Raw genomic sequence first — 21,209 nt, forward strand, 5'->3', positions numbered from 1 at the left:
TGATCACATCGTCTCTTTACATCTCTACTGCTTCTGCTGCCTCCTCTGTATTCAAATGAAGAAGACTACTGTGTTGGCGAAACGTTTCAGAAGATACCTAACCACTGTACATACGCCTTACTTATTATCATTTCCCTTAGCGTCATCTCCAGAACTTATGGCGGTATGTATGTTAAAGATAACAGTCTGTAGTTTGATGACATCTGTCTTCTCCTGTTTTCTGGCTCTTGTCTTGATTGGAGAGATTGGCTCTTTACTTTGGCTTGTGGGTCACACAGTGGTTCTGCTCCTTCTCTCAGCACCACTTGAGACATGGTATTTGATATCACTGTCATTGTTACTTCAAGCTTACAAAGTAGTCTCAGTACTTCTTTTGTTGTGCTGCTGCGCCAGTTGATCTGCTCTCACATGAAGCCTTCTGGTAACTCTCCAGTTTCATCTGTAAAGAACATTTCGAATCTTTTGCTAAGCTCTTTGTAGTCTTTTCTGCCATTCTCCGTCGGTGTCTCATCATTATGCTTCTGCCTGTTTACTTGATCATTCTCACTTGCCATTTTCCTAAGGTGTCTGTGGAGTAACTTTGGTTCTGTTTTGATCTTCCATATTTTGATTTTTCAATTTGACGATCTGATTCTCATCTTATTGATATGTACATGTTTCTGAATTTCCTGCTTGTTTCTTGGGAATTGACTTGCCTCTCTGAGTTCCTGATTGAGCCACTGACTTTCTTTTTCTTCTTGTTTCTTTTCGTCATCTCTGCTGAAAGATGGCAAATTCCTTTACCTGAAACGTGCTCGATTTTTTTGGACAAAGTTACAGGTGTGGGGCAAGAAAGGGAAAGAGAGAGAGAGAGAGAGAGAGAGAGAGAGAGAGAGAGAGAGAGAGAGAGAGAGAGAGAGAGAGAGAGAGAGAGAGAGAGAGAGAGAGAGAGAGAGAGAGAGAGAGAGAGAGAGAGAGAGAGAGAGATATGGATAGAATATTCTTGGGCAGCAAGAAGATATGTGACACCGTTCCTCACAAGAGACAGAGACGGAACCATGACTTAGCAGGTGTAACAGGGATAACACTAACCTTGATTAAGGGTTACTAAAACGAAGGAGGCAAAGAATGATTGCCCGAAATGAGGTATGAAAATGAGGAAGTGTAACAAGCCGGAACCAAGACGCTTGAGTTTTAGGTCCTATCCAGTTTGATAAATGAGACACTTGTACAATATTTGGGTATCATTATTCTTGGAAGCATTTTGTCAGCCAGTGGCTTCTTCAGTCCAATTCACAGAACAGTTTCTTCAATAACGTACAAGAAGAGAGTGTCATATATATCCATGTTTACACATGATGTGAAATTAATGAGAATAAAAACTGATGAAGACATGGAAAGACTACAAAATGGACATGAGCGAAGTGCAGGATTAGTCAGACGTGTGGCTACTGGAATTCATTCTCAGAAAATGGAAGAATATAAAGAGTGGGGAAAGGACAAAAAGACTGGAAACCGAGTATAGGCTCAATGTGCAGAGGCAGCAAGCCTTTTTTTTTAGAGGAAAAAATGGCCTAGCTATGAGAATAGTGTCGGGAAATTACAGTAATCATAGGAGGATCTAAGAACAACTTTCAGGAATCTCAACGAGGAGATAATCAATCCTTTATAAATCATATATCAGGCTCTTGTTAAAGAATTCAACATCTGTAAGGAGCATACACCTGACAGAATATATTAAGAAACTAGAGAAATTGCAGAGGCTTGCAGTGAGACGAATGTCACAACTAAAGAGGAAGAAATACGAACAGAAACAAAATAAACTGAAGCTGAAAACATTAGAGAATAGAAAAGCCAGAGAGACGTGTTAACGACATACAAAATATTCAGATAAGTTAATAAGGTGTACGGGGGATAGAGTGTTTGAGAGACAAAGTGAAGACACGGATGATGGACATGCACGTGAACAAAGTATTTTTGCAGTATTTCTGATTGAGTAATAGCATGATTATGTTTTTGATGTGTGCGAGTATGTGGAAGATCCTGGTTTGTTTTGAGGTATTGTGGGAGATGGTCTTAAAACGCTGAGAGATAGGTATTAAGAGAGCCTTGTAAACTTCTGTGAGATTGGGAATTTTCTAGTCTTGTTCCTTCCTCCCCAGTTCTTTTTCATGAATCAGACGATTTTTTATGTGTTCTTTCACCTTCTGTCCTTCCATTTTTATTCAGTTCTGTTACAGGTATACAAGGGAGTACTTCACAAGAAAGCTTTCTGCCTCCAGATCCTATTTTGTGCTACTTTTTAGCAGAAGATTAGAGATGTGAGAGACGCTGTTGTTCCTGGTGTGTGGAGGACGGTGGGTGTGGGCGTGACTGACGTACCTATAGTGTGGAGGTGGGTGAGCGTGGGCGAGGCAAGGGATCGTGAAGGGTTGACCCTCCACCACCTCCAACATGTGTACTAGCTCCTGGTCCAACCTGGGAGGAGAGTCCATCAATGGTGCCGCTGGAAGAGAGGAAAACACATTGAATTCGCAGCTGAAATCTCACTCTTTTTGCGCTTCATGTAATTATATATATATATATATATATATATATATATATATATATATATATATATATATATATATATATATATATATATATCGTGCCGAATATGTAAAACTGGTCAATTAGAAAGAACTCATTTAAAATTAAGTTCTTTCTGAAATTTTCTCTTATACGTTTAAAGATATATTTTTTTCATTAATGTTGATGTAAAAATTTATAATTTTGCACCAAAAGGAACTTAGAAAACTTACCTAACCTTATTATAACAAGCGATGTGGGGAACCACAGAGTGAAGGGATGTGGGGAACAACAGAATGAAGGGATGTGGGAAATCACAGAGTGAAGGGATGTGGGAAACCACAGAGTGAAGGGATGTGGGGAACAACAGAATGAAGGGATGTGGGAAATCACAGAGTGAAGGGATGTGGGGAACAACAGAATGAAGGGATGTGGGAAATCACAGAGTGAAGGGATGTGGGGAACCACAGAGTGAAGGGATGTGGGGAACAACAGAATGAAGGGATGTGGGAAATCACAGAGTGAAGGGATGTGGGGAACCACAGAGTGAAGGGATATTGGGAACCACAGGGTGAACTGATGTGGGGACTCACGGAGTGAAGGGATATGGGGAACCACAGAGTGAACGGATGTGGGGAACCACAGAGTGAAGGGTCGTGGGGAACCAGAGTGTAGGGATGTGGGGAACCCACGGAGTGAAGGTATGTGGGGAACCACAGAGTGAAGGAATGTGGGGAACCATAGATTGAAGGGATGTGGGGAACCACAGTGTGAAGGGATGTGGGGAACCACAGAGTGAACGGATGTGGGGACTCAGGGAGTGAAGGGATATGGGGAACCACAGAGCGAAGGGATGCGTGAACCCACAGAGTGAATGGATGTGGGGAACCACAGAGTGAAGGGATGTGGGGAACCCACAGAGTGAAGGGATGTGGGGAACCGCAGAGTGAAGGGATGTGGGGAACCACAGAGTGAAAGGATGTGGGGAACCACAGAGTGAAGGGATGTGGGGAACCACAGAGTGAAGGGATCCGGGGACCGTCCGAGTGAAGGGATGTGGGGAACCACAGAACGAAGGGATGTGGAGAACAACAGAGTGAAGGGATGTGAGGGCCCACAGAGTGAACTTATTTGGGAAACCACGGAGTGAAGGAATGTGGAGAACCACAGAGTGAAGGGATGTGGGGAACCACAGAGTTAAGGGATGTGGGAACCACAGAAAGAAGAGATGTGGGGAACCACAGAGTGAAGGGATGTGGGGAACCACAGAGTGAAGGGATGTGGGGAACCACAGAGTGAAGGGATGTGGAGAACCACAGATTGAAGGGATGTGAGGACCCACAGAGTGAAGGGGTGCGGTGAACCACATAGTGAAGGGATGTGGGGAACCAAAGAGTGAAGTTATGTGGGGAACCACAGAGTGAAGGGATGTGGGGAACCACAGAGTGAAGGAATGTGGGGCCCACAGAGTAAAGGGATGTGGGGAACCACATAGTGAAAGGGTGTGGGGAACCACACTGTGAAGGGATGTGGGTAACCACAGAGTGAAGGGATGTGGGGGGTACAGAGTGAAATAATGTGGGGAACCACAGAGTGAAAAGATGTGGGGAACCACAGAGTGAAAGGATGTGGGGAACCACAGAATGAAGGGATTTGGGGACCCACAGAGTGAAGGGATTTGGGGAACCCACAGAGTGAAGGTATGTGGGGAACCACAGAGTTAAGGGATGTGGGGAACCACAGTGTGAAGGGATGTGGGGAAAACTGAGTGAAGGGATGTGGGGAACCACAGAGTGAAGGGATGTGGGGAACCCACAGAGTGAAGGTATGTGGGGAACCACAGAGTTAAGTGATGTGGGGAACCACAGAGTGAAGGGATGTGGGGAACCACAGAGTGAAGGGATGTGCGGAACCACAGAGTGAAGGGATGTGGGGAAAAACAGTGTGAAGGGATGTGGGGAACCACAGAGTGAAGGAATGTGGGGAACCAAAGAGTGAAGGGATATGGGGAACCACAGTGTGAAGGGATGTGGGGAACCACTAAGTGAAGGGATGTGGGGACCAACGGAGTGAAGGGATATGGAGAACCACAGAGTGAAGGGATGTGTGAACCCACAGAGTGAATGGATGTGGGGAACCGCAGAGTGAAGGGATATGGGGAACCACAGAGTGAAGCGATGTGGGGAACCACAGAGTGAAAGGATGTAGGGAACCACAGAGTGAAGGGATGTGGGGAACCACAGAATGAAGGGATGTGGGAAACCACAGAGTGAAGGGAAGTGGGGAACCACAGAGTGAAGGGATGTGGGGAACCACAAAGTAAAGGGGTGTGGGGAAAGACAGAGTGAAGGGATGAGGGAACCCACAGAGTGAAGGGATGTTGGGAACCACAGAGTGAAGGGATGTGGGGAACCCACAGAGTGAAGGGATGTGGGGATCGGCAGAATGAAGGGATATGGTTCACCACAGACTGAAGGGATGTGGGGAAGCACAGAGTGAAGGGATGCGGGGAACCACAGAGTGAAGGGATGTGGGGAACCACAGAGTGAAGGGATGTGGGAAACCACAGAGTGAAGGAATGTGGGGAACCACAGAGTGAAGGGATGTGGGGACCCACAGAGTGAAGAGATGAGGGAACCCAGAGAGTGAAGGGATGTGGGGAACCAAAGAGTGAAGGGATGTGGGGACCCTCAGAGTGAAGGGATGTGGGGAACCGCAGAGTGAAGGGATGTGGGGAACCACAGAGTGAAGGGATGTGAGGACCCACAGAGTGAAGGGATGTGGGGAACCACAGAGAGAAGAGATGTGTGGAACCACAGAGTGAAGAGATGTTGGGAACCACAGAGTGAAGGGATGTGGGAAACCACAGAGTGAAAAGATGTGGGGAACCACAGATTGAAGAAATGTGGGGAACCACAGAGAGAAGGGATGTTAGGACCCACAGAGTGAAAGGATATGGGGAACCACAGAGATAAGGGATGTGGGGAACCACAGAGAGAAGAGATGTGGGGAACCACAGAGTGAAAGGATTTGGGGAACCACAGAGTGAAGGAATGTGGAGAACCACAGAGTGAAGGGATGTGGGGAATCACAGAGTGAAGAAATGTGGGGAACCACAGAGTGAAGGGATGTGAGGACCCATAGAGGGAAGGGATGTGGGGAACCACAGAGTCAAGGGATGTGGGGAACCAAAGAGTGAAGGGATGTGGGGAACCACAGAGTGAAAAGATGTGGGGAACCACAGAGTGAAGGAATGTGGGGCATCAGAGTGAAGGGAGGTAGGAAACCACAGAGTAAAAGGGTGTGGGGAACTACACAGTGAAGGGAAGTGGTAAACCACAGAGTGAAGGGATGTGGGGTGCACAGAGTGAAATGATGTGGGGAAACACAGAGTGAAGGGATGTGGGGAACCACAGAGTGAAAGGATGTGGGGAGCCACAGAGTGAAGGGATGTGGGGACCTACAGAGTGAAGGGATGTGGGGAACCACAGAGTGAAGGAATGTGGGGAACCACAGAGTGATGGGATGTGGGGAACCACAGAGTGAAGGGATGTTGGGAACCACAGAGTGAAGGGATGTGGGGAACCACAGAGTGAAGGGAAGTGGGGAACCACAGAGTGAAGGGATGTGGAGAACCACAGAGTGAAGGAATGTGGAGAACCAGAGAGTGAAGGGACGTGGGGAACCACAGAGTGAAGGGATGTTGGGAACCACATAGTAAAGGGATGTGGAGAACCTCAGAGTGAAGGGATGTGGAGAACCACAGAGTGAAGGGATGTGGGGAACCTCAGAGTGAAGGGATGTGGGGAACCATAGAGTGAAGGGATGTGGGGAACCACAGAGTGAAGGGATGTGGGGAACCACAGAATGAAGGGATGTGGGAAACCACAGAATGAAGGGATGTGGGGAACCACAGAGTGAATTGATGAGGCAAGCAACAGAGTGAAGGGATGTGGGAAACAACAGAGTGAAGGAATATGGTGAACCAGAGAGTGAAGGGATGTGGGAAACCACAGAGTGAAGGGTCGTGGGGAACCACAGAGTGAAGGGATGTGGGGAACCACAGAGTGAAGGGACGTGGGGAACCACAGAGTGAAGGGATGTTGGGAACCACATAGTAAAGGGATGTGGAGAACCACAGAGTGAAGGGATGTGGAGAACCACAGAGTGAAGGAATGTGGGGAACCACAGAGTGAAGGGATGTGGGGACCCACAGAGTGAAGAGATGAGGGAACCCAGAGAGTGAAGGGATGTGGGGAACCAAAGAGTGAAGGGATGTGGGGACCCTCAGAGTGAAGGGATGTGGGGAACCGCAGAGTGAAGGGATGTGGGGAACCACAGAGTGAAGGGATGTGAGGACCCACAGAGTGAAGGGTTGTGGGGAACCACAGAGAGAAGAGATGTGTGGAACCACAGAGTGAAGAGATGTTGGGAACCACAGAGTGAAGGGATGTGGGAAACCACAGAGTGAAAAGATGTGGGGAACCACAGATTGAAGAAATGTGGGGAACCACAGAGAGAAGGGATGTTAGGACCCACAGAGTGAAAGGATATGGGGAACCACAGAGATAAGGGATGTGGGGAACCACAGAGAGAAGAGATGTGGGGAACCACAGAGTGAAAGGATTTGGGGAACCACAGAGTGAAGGAATGTGGAGAACCACAGAGTGAAGGGATGTGGGGAATCACAGAGTGAAGAAATGTGGGGAACCACAGAGTGAAGGGATGTGAGGACCCATAGAGTGAAGGGATGTGGGGAACCACAGAGTCAAGGGATGTGGGGAACCAAAGAGTGAAGGGATGTGGGGAACCACAGAGTGAAAAGATGTGGGGAACCACAGAGTGAAGGAATGTGGGGCATCAGAGTGAAGGGAGGTAGGAAACCACAGAGTAAAAGGGTGTGGGGAACTACACAGTGAAGGGAAGTGGTAAACCACAGAGTGAAGGGATGTGGGGTGCACAGAGTGAAATGATGTGGGGAAACACAGAGTGAAGGGATGTGGGGAACCACAGAGTGAAAGGATGTGGGGAGCCACAGAGTGAAGGGATGTGGGGACCTACAGAGTGAAGGGATGTGGGGAACCACAGAGTGAAGGAATGTGGGGAACCACAGAGTGATGGGATGTGGGGAACCACAGAGTGAAGGGATGTTGGGAACCACAGAGTGAAGGGATGTGGGGAACCACAGAGTGAAGGGAAGTGGGGAACCACAGAGTGAAGGGATGTGGAGAACCACAGAGTGAAGGAATGTGGAGAACCAGAGAGTGAAGGGACGTGGGGAACCACAGAGTGAAGGGATGTTGGGAACCACATAGTAAAGGGATGTTTAGAACCTCAGAGTGAAGGGATGTGGAGAACCACAGAGTGAAGGGATGTGGGGAACCTCAGAGTGAAGGGATGTGGGGAACCATAGAGTGAAGGGATGTGGGGAACCACAGAGTGAAGGGATGTGGGGAACCACAGAATGAAGGGATGTGGGAAACCACAGAATGAAGGGATGTGGGGAACCACAGAGTGAATTGATGAGGCAAGCAACAGAGTGAAGGGATGTGGGAAACAACAGAGTGAAGGAATATGGTGAACCAGAGAGTGAAGGGATGTGGGAAACCACAGAGTGAAGGGTCGTGGGGAACCACAGAGTGAAGGGATGTGGGGAACCACAGAGTGAAGGGACGTGGGGAACCACAGAGTGAAGGGATGTGGGGAACCCACAGAGTGAAGGGATGTGGGGAACCGCAGAGTGAAGGGATGTGGGGAACCACAGAGTGAAAGGATGTGGGGAACCACAGAGTGAAGGGATGTGGGGAACCACAGAGTGAAGGGATCCGGGGACCGTCCGAGTGAAGGGATGTGGGGAACCACAGAACGAAGGGATGTGGAGAACAACAGAGTGAAGGGATGTGAGGGCCCACAGAGTGAACTTATTTGGGAAACCACGGAGTGAAGGAATGTGGAGAACCACAGAGTGAAGGGATGTGGGGAACCACAGAGTTAAGGGATGTGGGAACCACAGAAAGAAGAGATGTGGGGAACCACAGAGTGAAGGGATGTGGGGAACCACAGAGTGAAGGGATGTGGGGAACCACAGAGTGAAGGGATGTGGAGAACCACAGATTGAAGGGATGTGAGGACCCACAGAGTGAAGGGGTGCGGTGAACCACATAGTGAAGGGATGTGGGGAACCAAAGAGTGAAGTTATGTGGGGAACCACAGAGTGAAGGGATGTGGGGAACCACAGAGTGAAGGAATGTGGGGCCCACAGAGTAAAGGGATGTGGGGAACCACATAGTGAAAGGGTGTGGGGAACCACACTGTGAAGGGATGTGGGTAACCACAGAATGAAGGGATGTGGGGGGTACAGAGTGAAATAATGTGGGGAACCACAGAGTGAAAAGATGTGGGGAACCACAGAGTGAAAGGATGTGGGGAACCACAGAATGAAGGGATTTGGGGACCCACAGAGTGAAGGGATTTGGGGAACCCACAGAGTGAAGGTATGTGGGGAACCACAGAGTTAAGGGATGTGGGGAACCACAGTGTGAAGGGATGTGGGGAAAACTGAGTGAAGGGATGTGGGGAACCACAGAGTGAAGGGATGTGGGGAACCCACAGAGTGAAGGTATGTGGGGAACCACAGAGTTAAGTGATGTGGGGAACCACAGAGTGAAGGGATGTGGGGAACCACAGAGTGAAGGGATGTGCGGAACCACAGAGTGAAGGGATGTGGGGAAAAACAGTGTGAAGGGATGTGGGGAACCACAGAGTGATGGAATGTGGGGAACCAAAGAGTGAAGGGATATGGGGAACCACAGTGTGAAGGGATGTGGGGAACCACTAAGTGAAGGGATGTGGGGACCAACGGAGTGAAGGGATATGGAGAACCACAGAGTGAAGGGATGTGTGAACCCACAGAGTGAATGGATGTGGGGAACCGCAGAGTGAAGGGATATGGGGAACCACAGTGTGAAGCGATGTGGGGAACCACAGAGTGAAAGGATGTAGGGAACCACAGAGTGAAGGGATGTGGGGAACCACAGAATGAAGGGATGTGGGAAACCACAGAGTGAAGGGAAGTGGGGAACCACAGAGTGAAGGGATGTGGGGAACCACAAAGTAAAGGGGTGTGGGGAAAGACAGAGTGAAGGGATGAGGGAACCCACAGAGTGAAGGGATGTTGGGAACCACAGAGTGAAGGGATGTGGGGAACCCACAGAGTGAAGGGATGTGGGGATCGGCAGAATGAAGGGATATGGTTCACCACAGACTGAAGGGATGTGGGGAAGCACAGAGTGAAGGGATGCGGGGAACCACAGAGTGAAGGGATGTGGGGAACCACAGAGTGAAGGGATGTGGGAAACCACAGAGTGAAGGAATGTGGGGAACCACAGAGTGAAGGGATGTGGGGACCCACAGAGTGAAGAGATGAGGGAACCCAGAGAGTGAAGGGATGTGGGGAACCAAAGAGTGAAGGGATGTGGGGACCCTCAGAGTGAAGGGATGTGGGGAACCGCAGAGTGAAGGGATGTGGGGAACCACAGAGTGAAGGGATGTGAGGACCCACAGAGTGAAGGGATGTGGGGAACCACAGAGAGAAGAGATGTGTGGAACCACAGAGTGAAGAGATGTTGGGAACCACAGAGTGAAGGGATGTGGGAAACCACAGAGTGAAAAGATGTGGGGAACCACAGATTGAAGAAATGTGGGGAACCACAGAGAGAAGGGATGTTAGGACCCACAGAGTGAAAGGATATGGGGAACCACAGAGATAAGGGATGTGGGGAACCACAGAGAGAAGAGATGTGGGGAACCACAGAGTGAAAGGATTTGGGGAACCACAGAGTGAAGGAATGTGGAGAACCACAGAGTGAAGGGATGTGGGGAATCACAGAGTGAAGAAATGTGGGGAACCACAGAGTGAAGGGATGTGAGGACCCATAGAGGGAAGGGATGTGGGGAACCACAGAGTCAAGGGATGTGGGGAACCAAAGAGTGAAGGGATGTGGGGAACCACAGAGTGAAAAGATGTGGGGAACCACAGAGTGAAGGAATGTGGGGCATCAGAGTGAAGGGAGGTAGGAAACCACAGAGTAAAAGGGTGTGGGGAACTACACAGTGAAGGGAAGTGGTAAACCACAGAGTGAAGGGATGTGGGGTGCACAGAGTGAAATGATGTGGGGAAACACAGAGTGAAGGGATGTGGGGAACCACAGAGTGAAAGGATGTGGGGAGCCACAGAGTGAAGGGATGTGGGGACCTACAGAGTGAAGGGATGTGGGGAACCACAGAGTGAAGGAATGTGGGGAACCACAGAGTGATGGGATGTGGGGAACCACAGAGTGAAGGGATGTTGGGAACCACAGAGTGAAGGGATGTGGGGAACCACAGAGTGAAGGGAAGTGGGGAACCACAGAGTGAAGGGATGTGGAGAACCACAGAGTGAAGGAATGTGGAGAACCAGAGAGTGAAGGGACGTGGGGAACCACAGAGTGAAGGGATGTTGGGAACCACATAGTAAAGGGATGTGGAGAACCTCAGAGTGAAGGGATGTGGAGAACCACAGAGTGAAGGGATGTGGGGAACCTCAGAGTGAAGGGATGTGGGGAACCATAGAGTGAAGGGATGTGGGGAACCACAGAGTGAAGGGATGTGGGGAACCACAGAATGAAGGGATGTGGGAAACCACAGAATGAAGGGATGTGGGGAACCACAGAGTGAATTGATGAGGCAAGCAACAGAGTGAAGGGATGTGGGAAACAACAGAGTGAAGGAATATGGTGAACCAGAGAGTGAAGGGATGTGGGAAACCACAGAGTGAAGGGTCGTGGGGAACCACAGAGTGAAGGGATGTGGGGAACCACAGAGTGAAGGGACGTGGGGAACCACAGAGTGAAGGGATGTTGGGAACCACATAGTAAAGGGATGTGGAGAACCACAGAGTGAAGGGATGTGGAGAACCACAGAGTGAAGGAATGTGGGGAACCACAGAGTGAAGGGATGTAGGGACCCACAGAGTGAAGAGATGAGGGAACCCAGAGAGTGAAGGGATGTGGGGAACCAAAGAGTGAAGGGATGTGGGGACCCTCAGAGTGAAGGGATGTGGGGAACCGCAGAGTGAAGGGATGTGGGGAACCACAGAGTGAAGGGATGTGAGGACCCACAGAGTGAAGGGATGTGGGGAACCACAGAGAGAAGAGATGTGTGGAACCACAGAGTGAAGAGATGTTGGGAACCACAGAGTGAAGGGATGTGGGAAACCACAGAGTGAAAAGATGTGGGGAACCACAGATTGAAGAAATGTGGGGAACCACAGAGAGAAGGGATGTTAGGACCCACAGAGTGAAAGGATATGGGGAACCACAGAGATAAGGGATGTGGGGAACCACAGAGAGAAGAGATGTGGGGAACCACAGAGTGAAAGGATTTGGGGAACCACAGAGTGAAGGAATGTGGAGAACCACAGAGTGAAGGGATGTGGGGAATCACAGAGTGAAGAAATGTGGGGAACCACAGAGTGAAGGGATGTGAGGACCCATAGAGTGAAGGGATGTGGGGAACCACAGAGTCAAGGGATGTGGGGAACCAAAGAGTGAAGGGATGTGGGGAACCACAGAGTGAAAAGATGTGGGGAACCACAGAGTGAAGGAATGTGGGGCATCAGAGTGAAGGGAGGTAGGAAACCACAGAGTAAAAGGGTGTGGGGAACTACACAGTGAAGGAAAGTGGTAAACCACAGAGTGAAGGGATGTGGGGTGCACAGAGTGAAATGATGTGGGGAAACACAGAGTGAAGGGATGTGGGGAACCACAGAGTGAAAGGATGTGGGGAGCCACAGAGTGAAGGGATGTGGGGACCTACAGAGTGAAGGGATGTGGGGAACCACAGAGTGAAGGAATGTGGGGAACCACAGAGTGATGGGATGTGGGGAACCACAGAGTGAAGGGATGTTGGGAACCACAGAGTGAAGGGATGTGGGGAACCACAGAGTGAAGGGAAGTGGGGAACCACAGAGTGAAGGGATGTGGAGAACCACAGAGTGAAGGAATGTGGAGAACCAGAGAGTGAAGGGACGTGGGGAACCACAGAGTGAAGGGATGTTGGGAACCACATAGTAAAGGGATGTGGAGAACCTCAGAGTGAAGGGATGTGGAGAACCACAGAGTGAAGGGATGTGGGGAACCTCAGAGTGAAGGGATGTGGGGAACCATAGAGTGAAGGGATGTGGGGAACCACAGAGTGAAGGGATGTGGGGAACCACAGAATGAAGGGATGTGGGAAACCACAGAATGAAGGGATGTGGGGAACCACAGAGTGAATTGATGAGGCAAGCAACAGAGTGAAGGGATGTGGGAAACAACAGAGTGAAGGAATATGGTGAACCAGAGAGTGAAGGGATGTGGGAAACCACAGAGTGAAGGGTCGTGGGGAACCACAGAGTGAAGGGATGTGGGGAACCACAGAGTGAAGGGACGTGGGGAACCACAGAGTGAAGGGATGTTGGGAACCACATAGTAAAGGGATGTGGAGAACCACAGAGTGAAGGGATGTGGAGAACCACAGAGTGAAGGAATGTGGGGAACCACAGAGTGAAGGGATGTGGGGACCCACAGAGTGAAGAGATAAGGGAACCCAGAGAGTGAAGGGATGTGGGGAACCAAAGAGTGAAGGGATGTGGGGACCCTCAGAGTGAAGGGATGTGGGGAACCGCAGAGTGAAGGGATGTGGGGAACCACAGAGTGAAGGGATGTGAGGACCCACAGAGTGAAGGGATGTGGGGAACCACAGAGAGAAGAGATGTGTGGAACCACAGAGTGAAGAGATGTTGGGAACCACAGAGTGAAGGGATGTGGGAAACCACAGAGTGAAAAGATGTGGGGAACCACAGATTGAAGAAATGTGGGGAACCACAGAGAGAAGGGATGTTAGGACCCACAGAGTGAAAGGATATGGGGAACCACAGAGATAAGGGATGTGGGGAACCACAGAGAGAAGAGATGTGGGGAACCACAGAGTGAAAGGATTGGGGAACCACAGAGTGAAGGAATGTGGAGAACCACAGAGTGAAGGGATGTGGGGAATCACAGAGTGAAGAAATGTGGGGAACCACAGAGTGAAGGGATGTGAGGACCCATAGAGTGAAGGGATGTGGGGAACCACAGAGTCAAGGGATGTGGGGAACCAAAGAGTGAAGGGATGTGGGGAACCACAGAGTGAAAAGATGTGGGGAACCACAGAGTGAAGGAATGTGGGGCATCAGAGTGAAGGGAGGTAGGAAACCACAGAGTAAAAGGGTGTGGGGAACTACACAGTGAAGGGAAGTGGTAAACCACAGAGTGAAGGGATGTGGGGTGCACAGAGTGAAATGATGTGGTGAAACACAGAGTGAAGGGATGTGGGGAACCACAGAGTGAAAGGATGTGGGGAGCCACAGAGTGAAGGGATGTGGGGACCTACAGAGTGAAGGGATGTGGGGAACCACAGAGTGAAGGAATGTGGGGAACCACAGAGTGATGGGATGTGGGGAACCACAGAGTGAAGGGATGTTGGGAACCACAGAGTGAAGGGATGTGGGGAACCACAGAGTGAAGGGAAGTGGGGAACCACAGAGTGAAGGGATGTGGAGAACCACAGAGTGAAGGAATGTGGAGAACCAGAGAGTGAAGGGACGTGGGGAACCACAGAGTGAAGGGATGTTGGGAACCACATAGTAAAGGGATGTGGAGAACCTCAGAGTGAAGGGATGTGGAGAACCACAGAGTGAAGGGATGTGGGGAACCTCAGAGTGAAGGGATGTGGGGAACCATAGAGTGAAGGGATGTGGGGAACCACAGAGTGAAGGGATGTGGGGAACCACAGAATGAAGGGATGTGGGAAACCACAGAATGAAGGGATGTGGGGAACCACAGAGTGAATTGATGAGGCAAGCAACAGAGTGAAGGGATGTGGGAAACAACAGAGTGAAGGAATATGGGGAACCAGAGAGTGAAGGGATGTGGGAAACCACAGAGTGAAGGGTCGTGGGGAACCACAGAGTGAAGGGATGTGGGGAACCACAGAGTGAAGGGATGTCGAGAAACACAGAGTGTAGGGATGTGGGGAACAACAGAGTGAAGGGACGTGGGGAACCACAGAGTGAAGGGATGTTGGGAACCACATAGTAAAGGGATGTGGAGAACCACAGAGTAAAGGGATGTGGGGGAACAGAGTGAAATGATGTGGGGAGCCACAGAGTGAAGGGATGTGGGGAACCACAGAGTGAAAGGATGTGGGGAACCACAGAGTGAAGGGAAGTGGGGACCCACAGAGTGAAGAGATATGGGGAACCACAGAGTGAAGGAATGTGGGAAACCACAGAGTGAAGGGATGTGGGGAACCACAGAGTGAAGGGATGTTGGGAACCACAGAGTGAAATGATGTGCGGAACCACAGAGTGAAGGGAAGTGAGGAACCACAGAGTGAAGGGATGTGGGGAACCACAGATTGAAGGGACGTGGGGAACCACAGAGTGAAGGGATGTTGGGAACCACATAGTAAAGGGATGTGGAGAACCACAGAGTGAAGGGATGTGGAGAACCACAGAGTGAAGTGATGTGGGGAAGCACAAAGTGGAGGGATGTGGGGAACCACAGAGTAAAGGGATGTGGGTAACCACAGAATGAAGGGATGTGGGAAACGACAGAGTGAAGGGATGTGGGGAACCACAGAGTGAAGGGATGTGGGGAACCACAGAGTGAATTGATGTGGTAAGCCACAGAGTGAAGGGATGTGTGAAACCACAGAGTGAAGGGATATGGGAACCACAGAGTGAAGGTATGTGGGGAAACCACAGAGTGAAGGGTCGTGGGGAACCACAGAGTGAAGGGATGTGGGGAACCACAGAGTGAAGGGATGTGGGGAACCACAGAGTGAAGGAATGTGGGGAACAACAGAGTGAAGGGATGTGGGGAACCACAGAGTGAAAGAATGTGGGGAACCACAGAGTGAAGGGATGCGGGGAATCACAGAGTGAAGGGATGTGGGGAACCACAGAGTGAATGGAGGTAGGGAACCACAGAGTGAAAGGATGTGGGGAACCACAGAATGAAGGGATGTGGAGAGCCACAGAGTGAAGGGATGTGGGAACCACAGAGTGAGTGAAGGAATGTGGGGAAACACATAGTGAAGTGATGTGGAGAACCACAGAGTGAAGGGATGTGGGAACCACAGTGTGAAAGGATGTGGGGAACCACAGAGAGAAGGGATGTGGGGACCCACAGAGTGAAGAGATATGGGGAACCACAGAGAGAAGGAATGTGGGAAACCACAGAGTGAAGGGATGTGGGGAACCACAGAGTGAAGGGATGTTGGGAACCACAGAGAGAAATGATGTGGGGAACCACAGAGTGAAGGGAAGTGAGAAACCACAGAGTGAAGGGATGTGAGGAACCACAGATTGAAGGAATATGGGGAACCAAAGAGTGAAGGGACGTGGGGAACCACAGAGTGAAGGGATGTTGGGAACCACATAGTAAAGGGATGTGGAGAACCACAGAGTGAAGGGATGTGGAGAACTACAGAGTGAAGTGATGTGGGGAACCACAGAGTGAAGGGATGTGGGGAACCACAGAGTAAAGGGATGTGGGGAACCACAGAATGAAGGGATGTGGGAAACCACAGAGTGAAGGGATGTGGGGAACCACAGAGTGAAGGGATGTGGGGAACCACAGAGTTAATTTATGTTGTAAGCCACAGAGTGAAGGGATGTGTGAAACCACAGAGTGAAGATATATGGGAACCACAGAGTGAAGGGATGTGGGAAACCACAGAGTGAAGGGTCGTGGGGAACCACAGAGTGAAGGGATGTGGGGAACCACAGAGTGAAGGGATGTGGGGAACCACAGAGTGAAGGAATGTGGGGAACAACAGAGTGAAGGGATTTGGGGAACCACAGAGTGAAAGAATGTGGGGAACCACAGAGTGAAGGGATGCGGGGAATCACAGTGTGAAGGGATGTGGGGAACCACAGAGTGAATGGAGGTAGGGAACCAGAGTGAAAGGATGTGGGGAACCACAGAATGAAGGGATGTGGAGAACCACAGAGTGAAGGGATGTGGGAACCACAGAGTGAAGGGATGTGGGGAAACACAGAGTGAAGTGATGTGGAGAACCACAGAGTGAAGTGATGTGGAGGACCACAGATTTGAAGGATGTTGGGAACCACAGAGTAAAGGGATGATGGGAACCACAGAGTGAAGGAATGTGGAGAACCACTGAGTGAAGGGATGTGGAGAACCACAGAGTGAAGGGATGTGGAGAAACACAGAGTGAAGGGATGTGGGGAACCACAGAATGAAGGGATGTGGGGAACCACAGAGTGAAGGGATGTGGGGAACAACAGAATGATGGGATGTAGGAAATCACAGAGTGAAGGGATGTTGGGAACCACAGAGTGAAGGGATATTGGGAACCACAGGGTGAAGAGATGTGGGAAACCACAGAGTGAAGGGTCTTGGGGAACCACAGAGTGTAGGGATGTGGGGAACCCAGAGAGTGAAGGTATGTGGGGAACCACAGAGCGATGGAATGATCGGAGCCACAGAGTGAAGGGATGTGTGAAACCACAGAGTGAAGGGATATGGGAACTACAGAGTGAAGGGATGTGGGGAACCACACTGTGAAGGGATGTGGGGACCCACAGAGTGAATGGATACGGGGAACCACAGAGTGAAGGGATGTGGGGAACCCACAGAGTGAAGGGATGTGGGGAACCGCAGAGTGAAGGGATGTGGGGAACCACAGAGTGAACGGATGTGGGGAACCACAGAGTGAAGGGATGTGGGGAACCACAGAGTGAAGGGATGTTGGAAACAACAGAGTGAAGGAATGTGGGAAACCACAGAGTGAAGGGATGAGGGGACCCACATAGTGAAGGGATGAGGGAACCCACAGAGTGAAGGGATGTGGGAAACCACAGAGTGAAGGGATGCGGGGACCGTCAGAGTGAAGGGATGTACAGAACCACAGAGTGAAGGGATGTGGGGAACCACAGAGTGAAGGGATGTGGGGAACCACAGAGTGAAGAAATGTGGGGAACCACAGAGTGAAGGGATGTGAGAACCCACAGAGTGAAGGGGTGTGGTGAACCACATAGTGAAGGGATGTGGGGAACCAAAGAGTGAAGTTATGTGGGGGACCACAGAGTGAAGGGATGTGGGGAACCACAGAGTGAATGAATGTGGGGCCCACAGAGTAAAGGGATGTGGGGAACCACATAATGAAAGGGTGTGGGGAACCACAGAGTGAAGGGATGTGGGTAACCACTGAGTGAAGGGATGTGGGGGGTACAGAGTGAAATAATGTTGGGGACCACATAGTGAAAAAATGTGGGGAACCACAGATTGAAAGGATGTGGGGAACCACAAAGTGAAGGGATGTGGGGACCCACAGAGTGAAGGGATTTGGGGAACCCACAGAGTGAAGGTATGTGGGGAACCACAGAGTTAAGGGATGTGGGGAACCACAGTGTGAAGGGATGTGGGGAAAACTGAGTGAAGGGATGTGGGGAACCAGAGAGTGAAGGGATGTGGGGAACCACAGAGTGAAGGGATGTGGGGAACCACAGAGTGAAGGGATGTGGGAAACAACAGAGTGAAAGAATGTGGGAAACCACAGAGTGAAGGGATGAGGGGACCCACATAGTGAAGGGATGAGGGAACCCACAGAGTGAAGGGATGTGGGGAACCACAGAGTGAAGGGATGCGGGGACCGTCAGAGTGAAGGGATGTACAGAACCACAGAGTGAACGGATGTGGGGAACCACAGAGTGAAGGGATGTGGGGAACCACAGAGTGAAGGGATGTGGGAAACAACAGAGTGAAGGAATGTGGGAAACCACAGAGTGAAGGGATGAGGGGACCCACATAGTGAAGGGATGAGGGAACCCACAGAGTGAAGGGATGTGGGGAACCACAGAGTGAAAGGATGTGGGGAACCACAGAGTGAAGGGATGTGGGGAACCACAGAGTTAAGGGATGTGGGGAACCACAGTGTGAAGGGATGTGGGGAAAACTGAGTGAAGGGATGTGGGGAACCACAGAGTGAAGGGATGTGGGGAACCCACAGAGTGAAGGTATGTGGGGAACCACAGAGTTAAGTGATGTGGGGAACCACAGAGTGAAGTGATGTGGGGAACCACAGAGTGAAGGGATGTGCGGAACCACAGAGTGAAGGGATGAGGGGAAAAACAGTGTGAAGGGATGTGGGGAACCACAGAGTGAAGGAATGTGGGGAACCAAAGAGTGAAGGGATATGGGGAACCACAGTGTGAAGGGATGTGGGGAACCACTAAGTGAAGGGATGTGGGGACCAACGGAGTGAAGGGATATGGGGAACCACAGAGTGAAGGGATGTGTGAACCCACAGAGTGAATGGATGTGGGGAACCGCAGAGTGAAGGGATATGGGGAACCACAGAGTGAAGCGATGTGGGGAACCACAGAGTGAAAGGATGTAGGGAACCACAGAGTGAAGGGATGTGGGGAACCACAGAATGAAGGGATGTGGGAAACCACAGAGTGAAGGGATGTGGGGAACCACAGAGTGAAAAGATGTGGGGAACCACAAAGTGAAGGGGTGTGGGGAAAGACAGAGTGAAGGGATGAGGGAACCCACAGAGAGAAGGGATGTTGGGAACCACAGAGTGAAGGGATGTGGGGAACCCACAGAGTGAAGGGATGTGGGGATCGGCAGAATGAAGGGATATGGTTCACCACAGACTGAAGGGATGTGGGGAAGCACAGATTGAAGGGATGCGGGGAACCACAGAGTGAAGGGATGTGGGGAATCACAGAGTGAAGGGATGTGGGAAACCACAGAGTGAAGGAATGTGGGGAACCACAGAGTGAAGGGATGTGGGGACCCACAGAGTGAAGGGATGTGGGGAACCACCGAGAGAAGAGATGTGTGGAACCACAGAGTGAAGAGATGTTGGGAACCACAGAGTGAAGGGATGTGGGAAACCACTGAGTGAAAAGATGTGGGGAACCACAGATTGAAGAAATGTGGGGAACCACAGAGTGAAGAGATGTTGGGAACCACAGAGTGAAGGGATGTGGGAAACCACTGAGTGAAAAGATGTGGGGAACCACAGATTGAAGAAATGTGGGGAACCACAGAGAGAAGGGATGTTAGGACCCTCAGAGTGAAGGGATGTGGGGAACCGCAGAGTGAAGGGATGTGGGGAACCACAGAGTGAAGGGATGTGAGGACCCACAGAGTGAAGGGATGTGGGGAACCACAGAGAGAAGAGATGTGTGGAACCACAGAGTGAAGAGATGTTGGGAACCACAGAGTGAAGGGATGTGGGAAACCACTGAGTGAAAAGATGTGGGGAACCACAGATTGAAGAAATGTGGGGAACCAGAGAGAGAAGGGATGTTAGGACCCACAGAGTGAAAGGATATGGGGAACCACAGAAATAAGGGATGTGGGGAACCACAGAGAGAAGAGATGTGGGGAACCACAGAGTGAAAGGATTTGGGGAACCACAGAGTGAAGGAATGTGGAGAACCACAGAGTGAAGGGATGTGGGGAACCACATTGTGAAGAAATGTGGGGAACCACAGAGTGAAGGGATGTGAGGACCCATAGAGTGAAGGGATGTGGGGAACCACAGAGTCAAGGGATGTGGGGAACCAAAGAGTGAAGGGATGTGGGGAACCACAGAGTGAAAAGATGTTGGGAACCACAGAGTGAAGGAATGTGGGGCATCAGAGTGAAGGGATGTAGGAAACCACAGAGTAAAAGGGTGTGGGGAACTACACAGTGAAGGGAAGTGGGAAACCACAGAGTGAAGGGATGTGGGGTGCACAGAGTGAAATGATGTGGGGAACCACAGAGTGAAGGGATGTGGGGAACCACAGAATGAAAGGATGTGGGGAGCCACAGAGTGAAGGGATGTGGGGACCCACAGAGTGAAGGGATGTGGGGAACCACAGAGTGATGGAATGTGGGGAACCACAGAGTGATGGGATGTGGGGAACCACAGAGTGAAGGGATGTTGGGAACCACAGAGTGAAGGGATGTGGGGAACCACAGAGTGAAGGGAAGTGGGGAACCACAGAGTGAAGGGATGTGGGGAACCACAGAGTGAAGGAATGTGGAGAACCAGAGAGTGAAGGGACGTGGGGAACCACAGAGTGAAGGGATGTTGGGAACCACATAGTAAAGGGATGTGGAGAACCTCAGAGTGAAGGGATGTGGAGAACCACAGAGTGAAGGGATGTGAGGAACCTCAGAGTGAAGGGATGTGGGGAACCATAGAGTGAAGGGATGTGGGGAACCACAGAGTGAAGGGACGTGGGGAACCACAGAATGAAGGGATGTGGGAAACCACAGAATGAAGGGATGTGGGGAACCACAGAGTGAATTGATGAGGCAAGCCACAGAGTGAAGGGATGTGGGAAACAACAGAGTGAAGGAATATGGGGAACCAGAGAGTGAAGGGATGTGGGAAACCACAGAGTGAAGGTTCGTGGGGAACCACAGAGTGAAGGGATGTGGGGAACCACAGAGTGAAGGGATGTGGAGAAACACAGAGTGTAGGGATGTGGGGAACAACAGAGTGAAGGGACGTGGGGAACCACAGAGTGAAGGGATGTTGGGAACCACATAGTAAAGGGATGTGGA

At 50.6% G+C, this 21,209-nt stretch overlaps 1 protein-coding gene across 1 annotated transcript in view; it reads right to left on the reverse strand.

Moving 5' to 3' along the window:
* LOC128688200 (cell adhesion molecule Dscam1) overlaps nt 1–21,209 on the reverse strand; it is an 876,413-nt gene that overhangs the window by 642,552 nt on the left and 212,652 nt on the right. The window contains exon 6 of the mRNA XM_070086854.1: nt 2,362–2,485. Within this exon, the coding sequence (XP_069942955.1) occupies nt 2,362–2,485 (124 nt within the window). The remainder of the gene's footprint in view (nt 1–2,361; nt 2,486–21,209) is intronic.

Source organism: Cherax quadricarinatus, chromosome 19 (assembly GCF_038502225.1).
Source record: "Cherax quadricarinatus isolate ZL_2023a chromosome 19, ASM3850222v1, whole genome shotgun sequence".
In the NCBI taxonomy this organism is placed as follows: Eukaryota; Metazoa; Arthropoda; class Malacostraca; order Decapoda; family Parastacidae; genus Cherax; species Cherax quadricarinatus.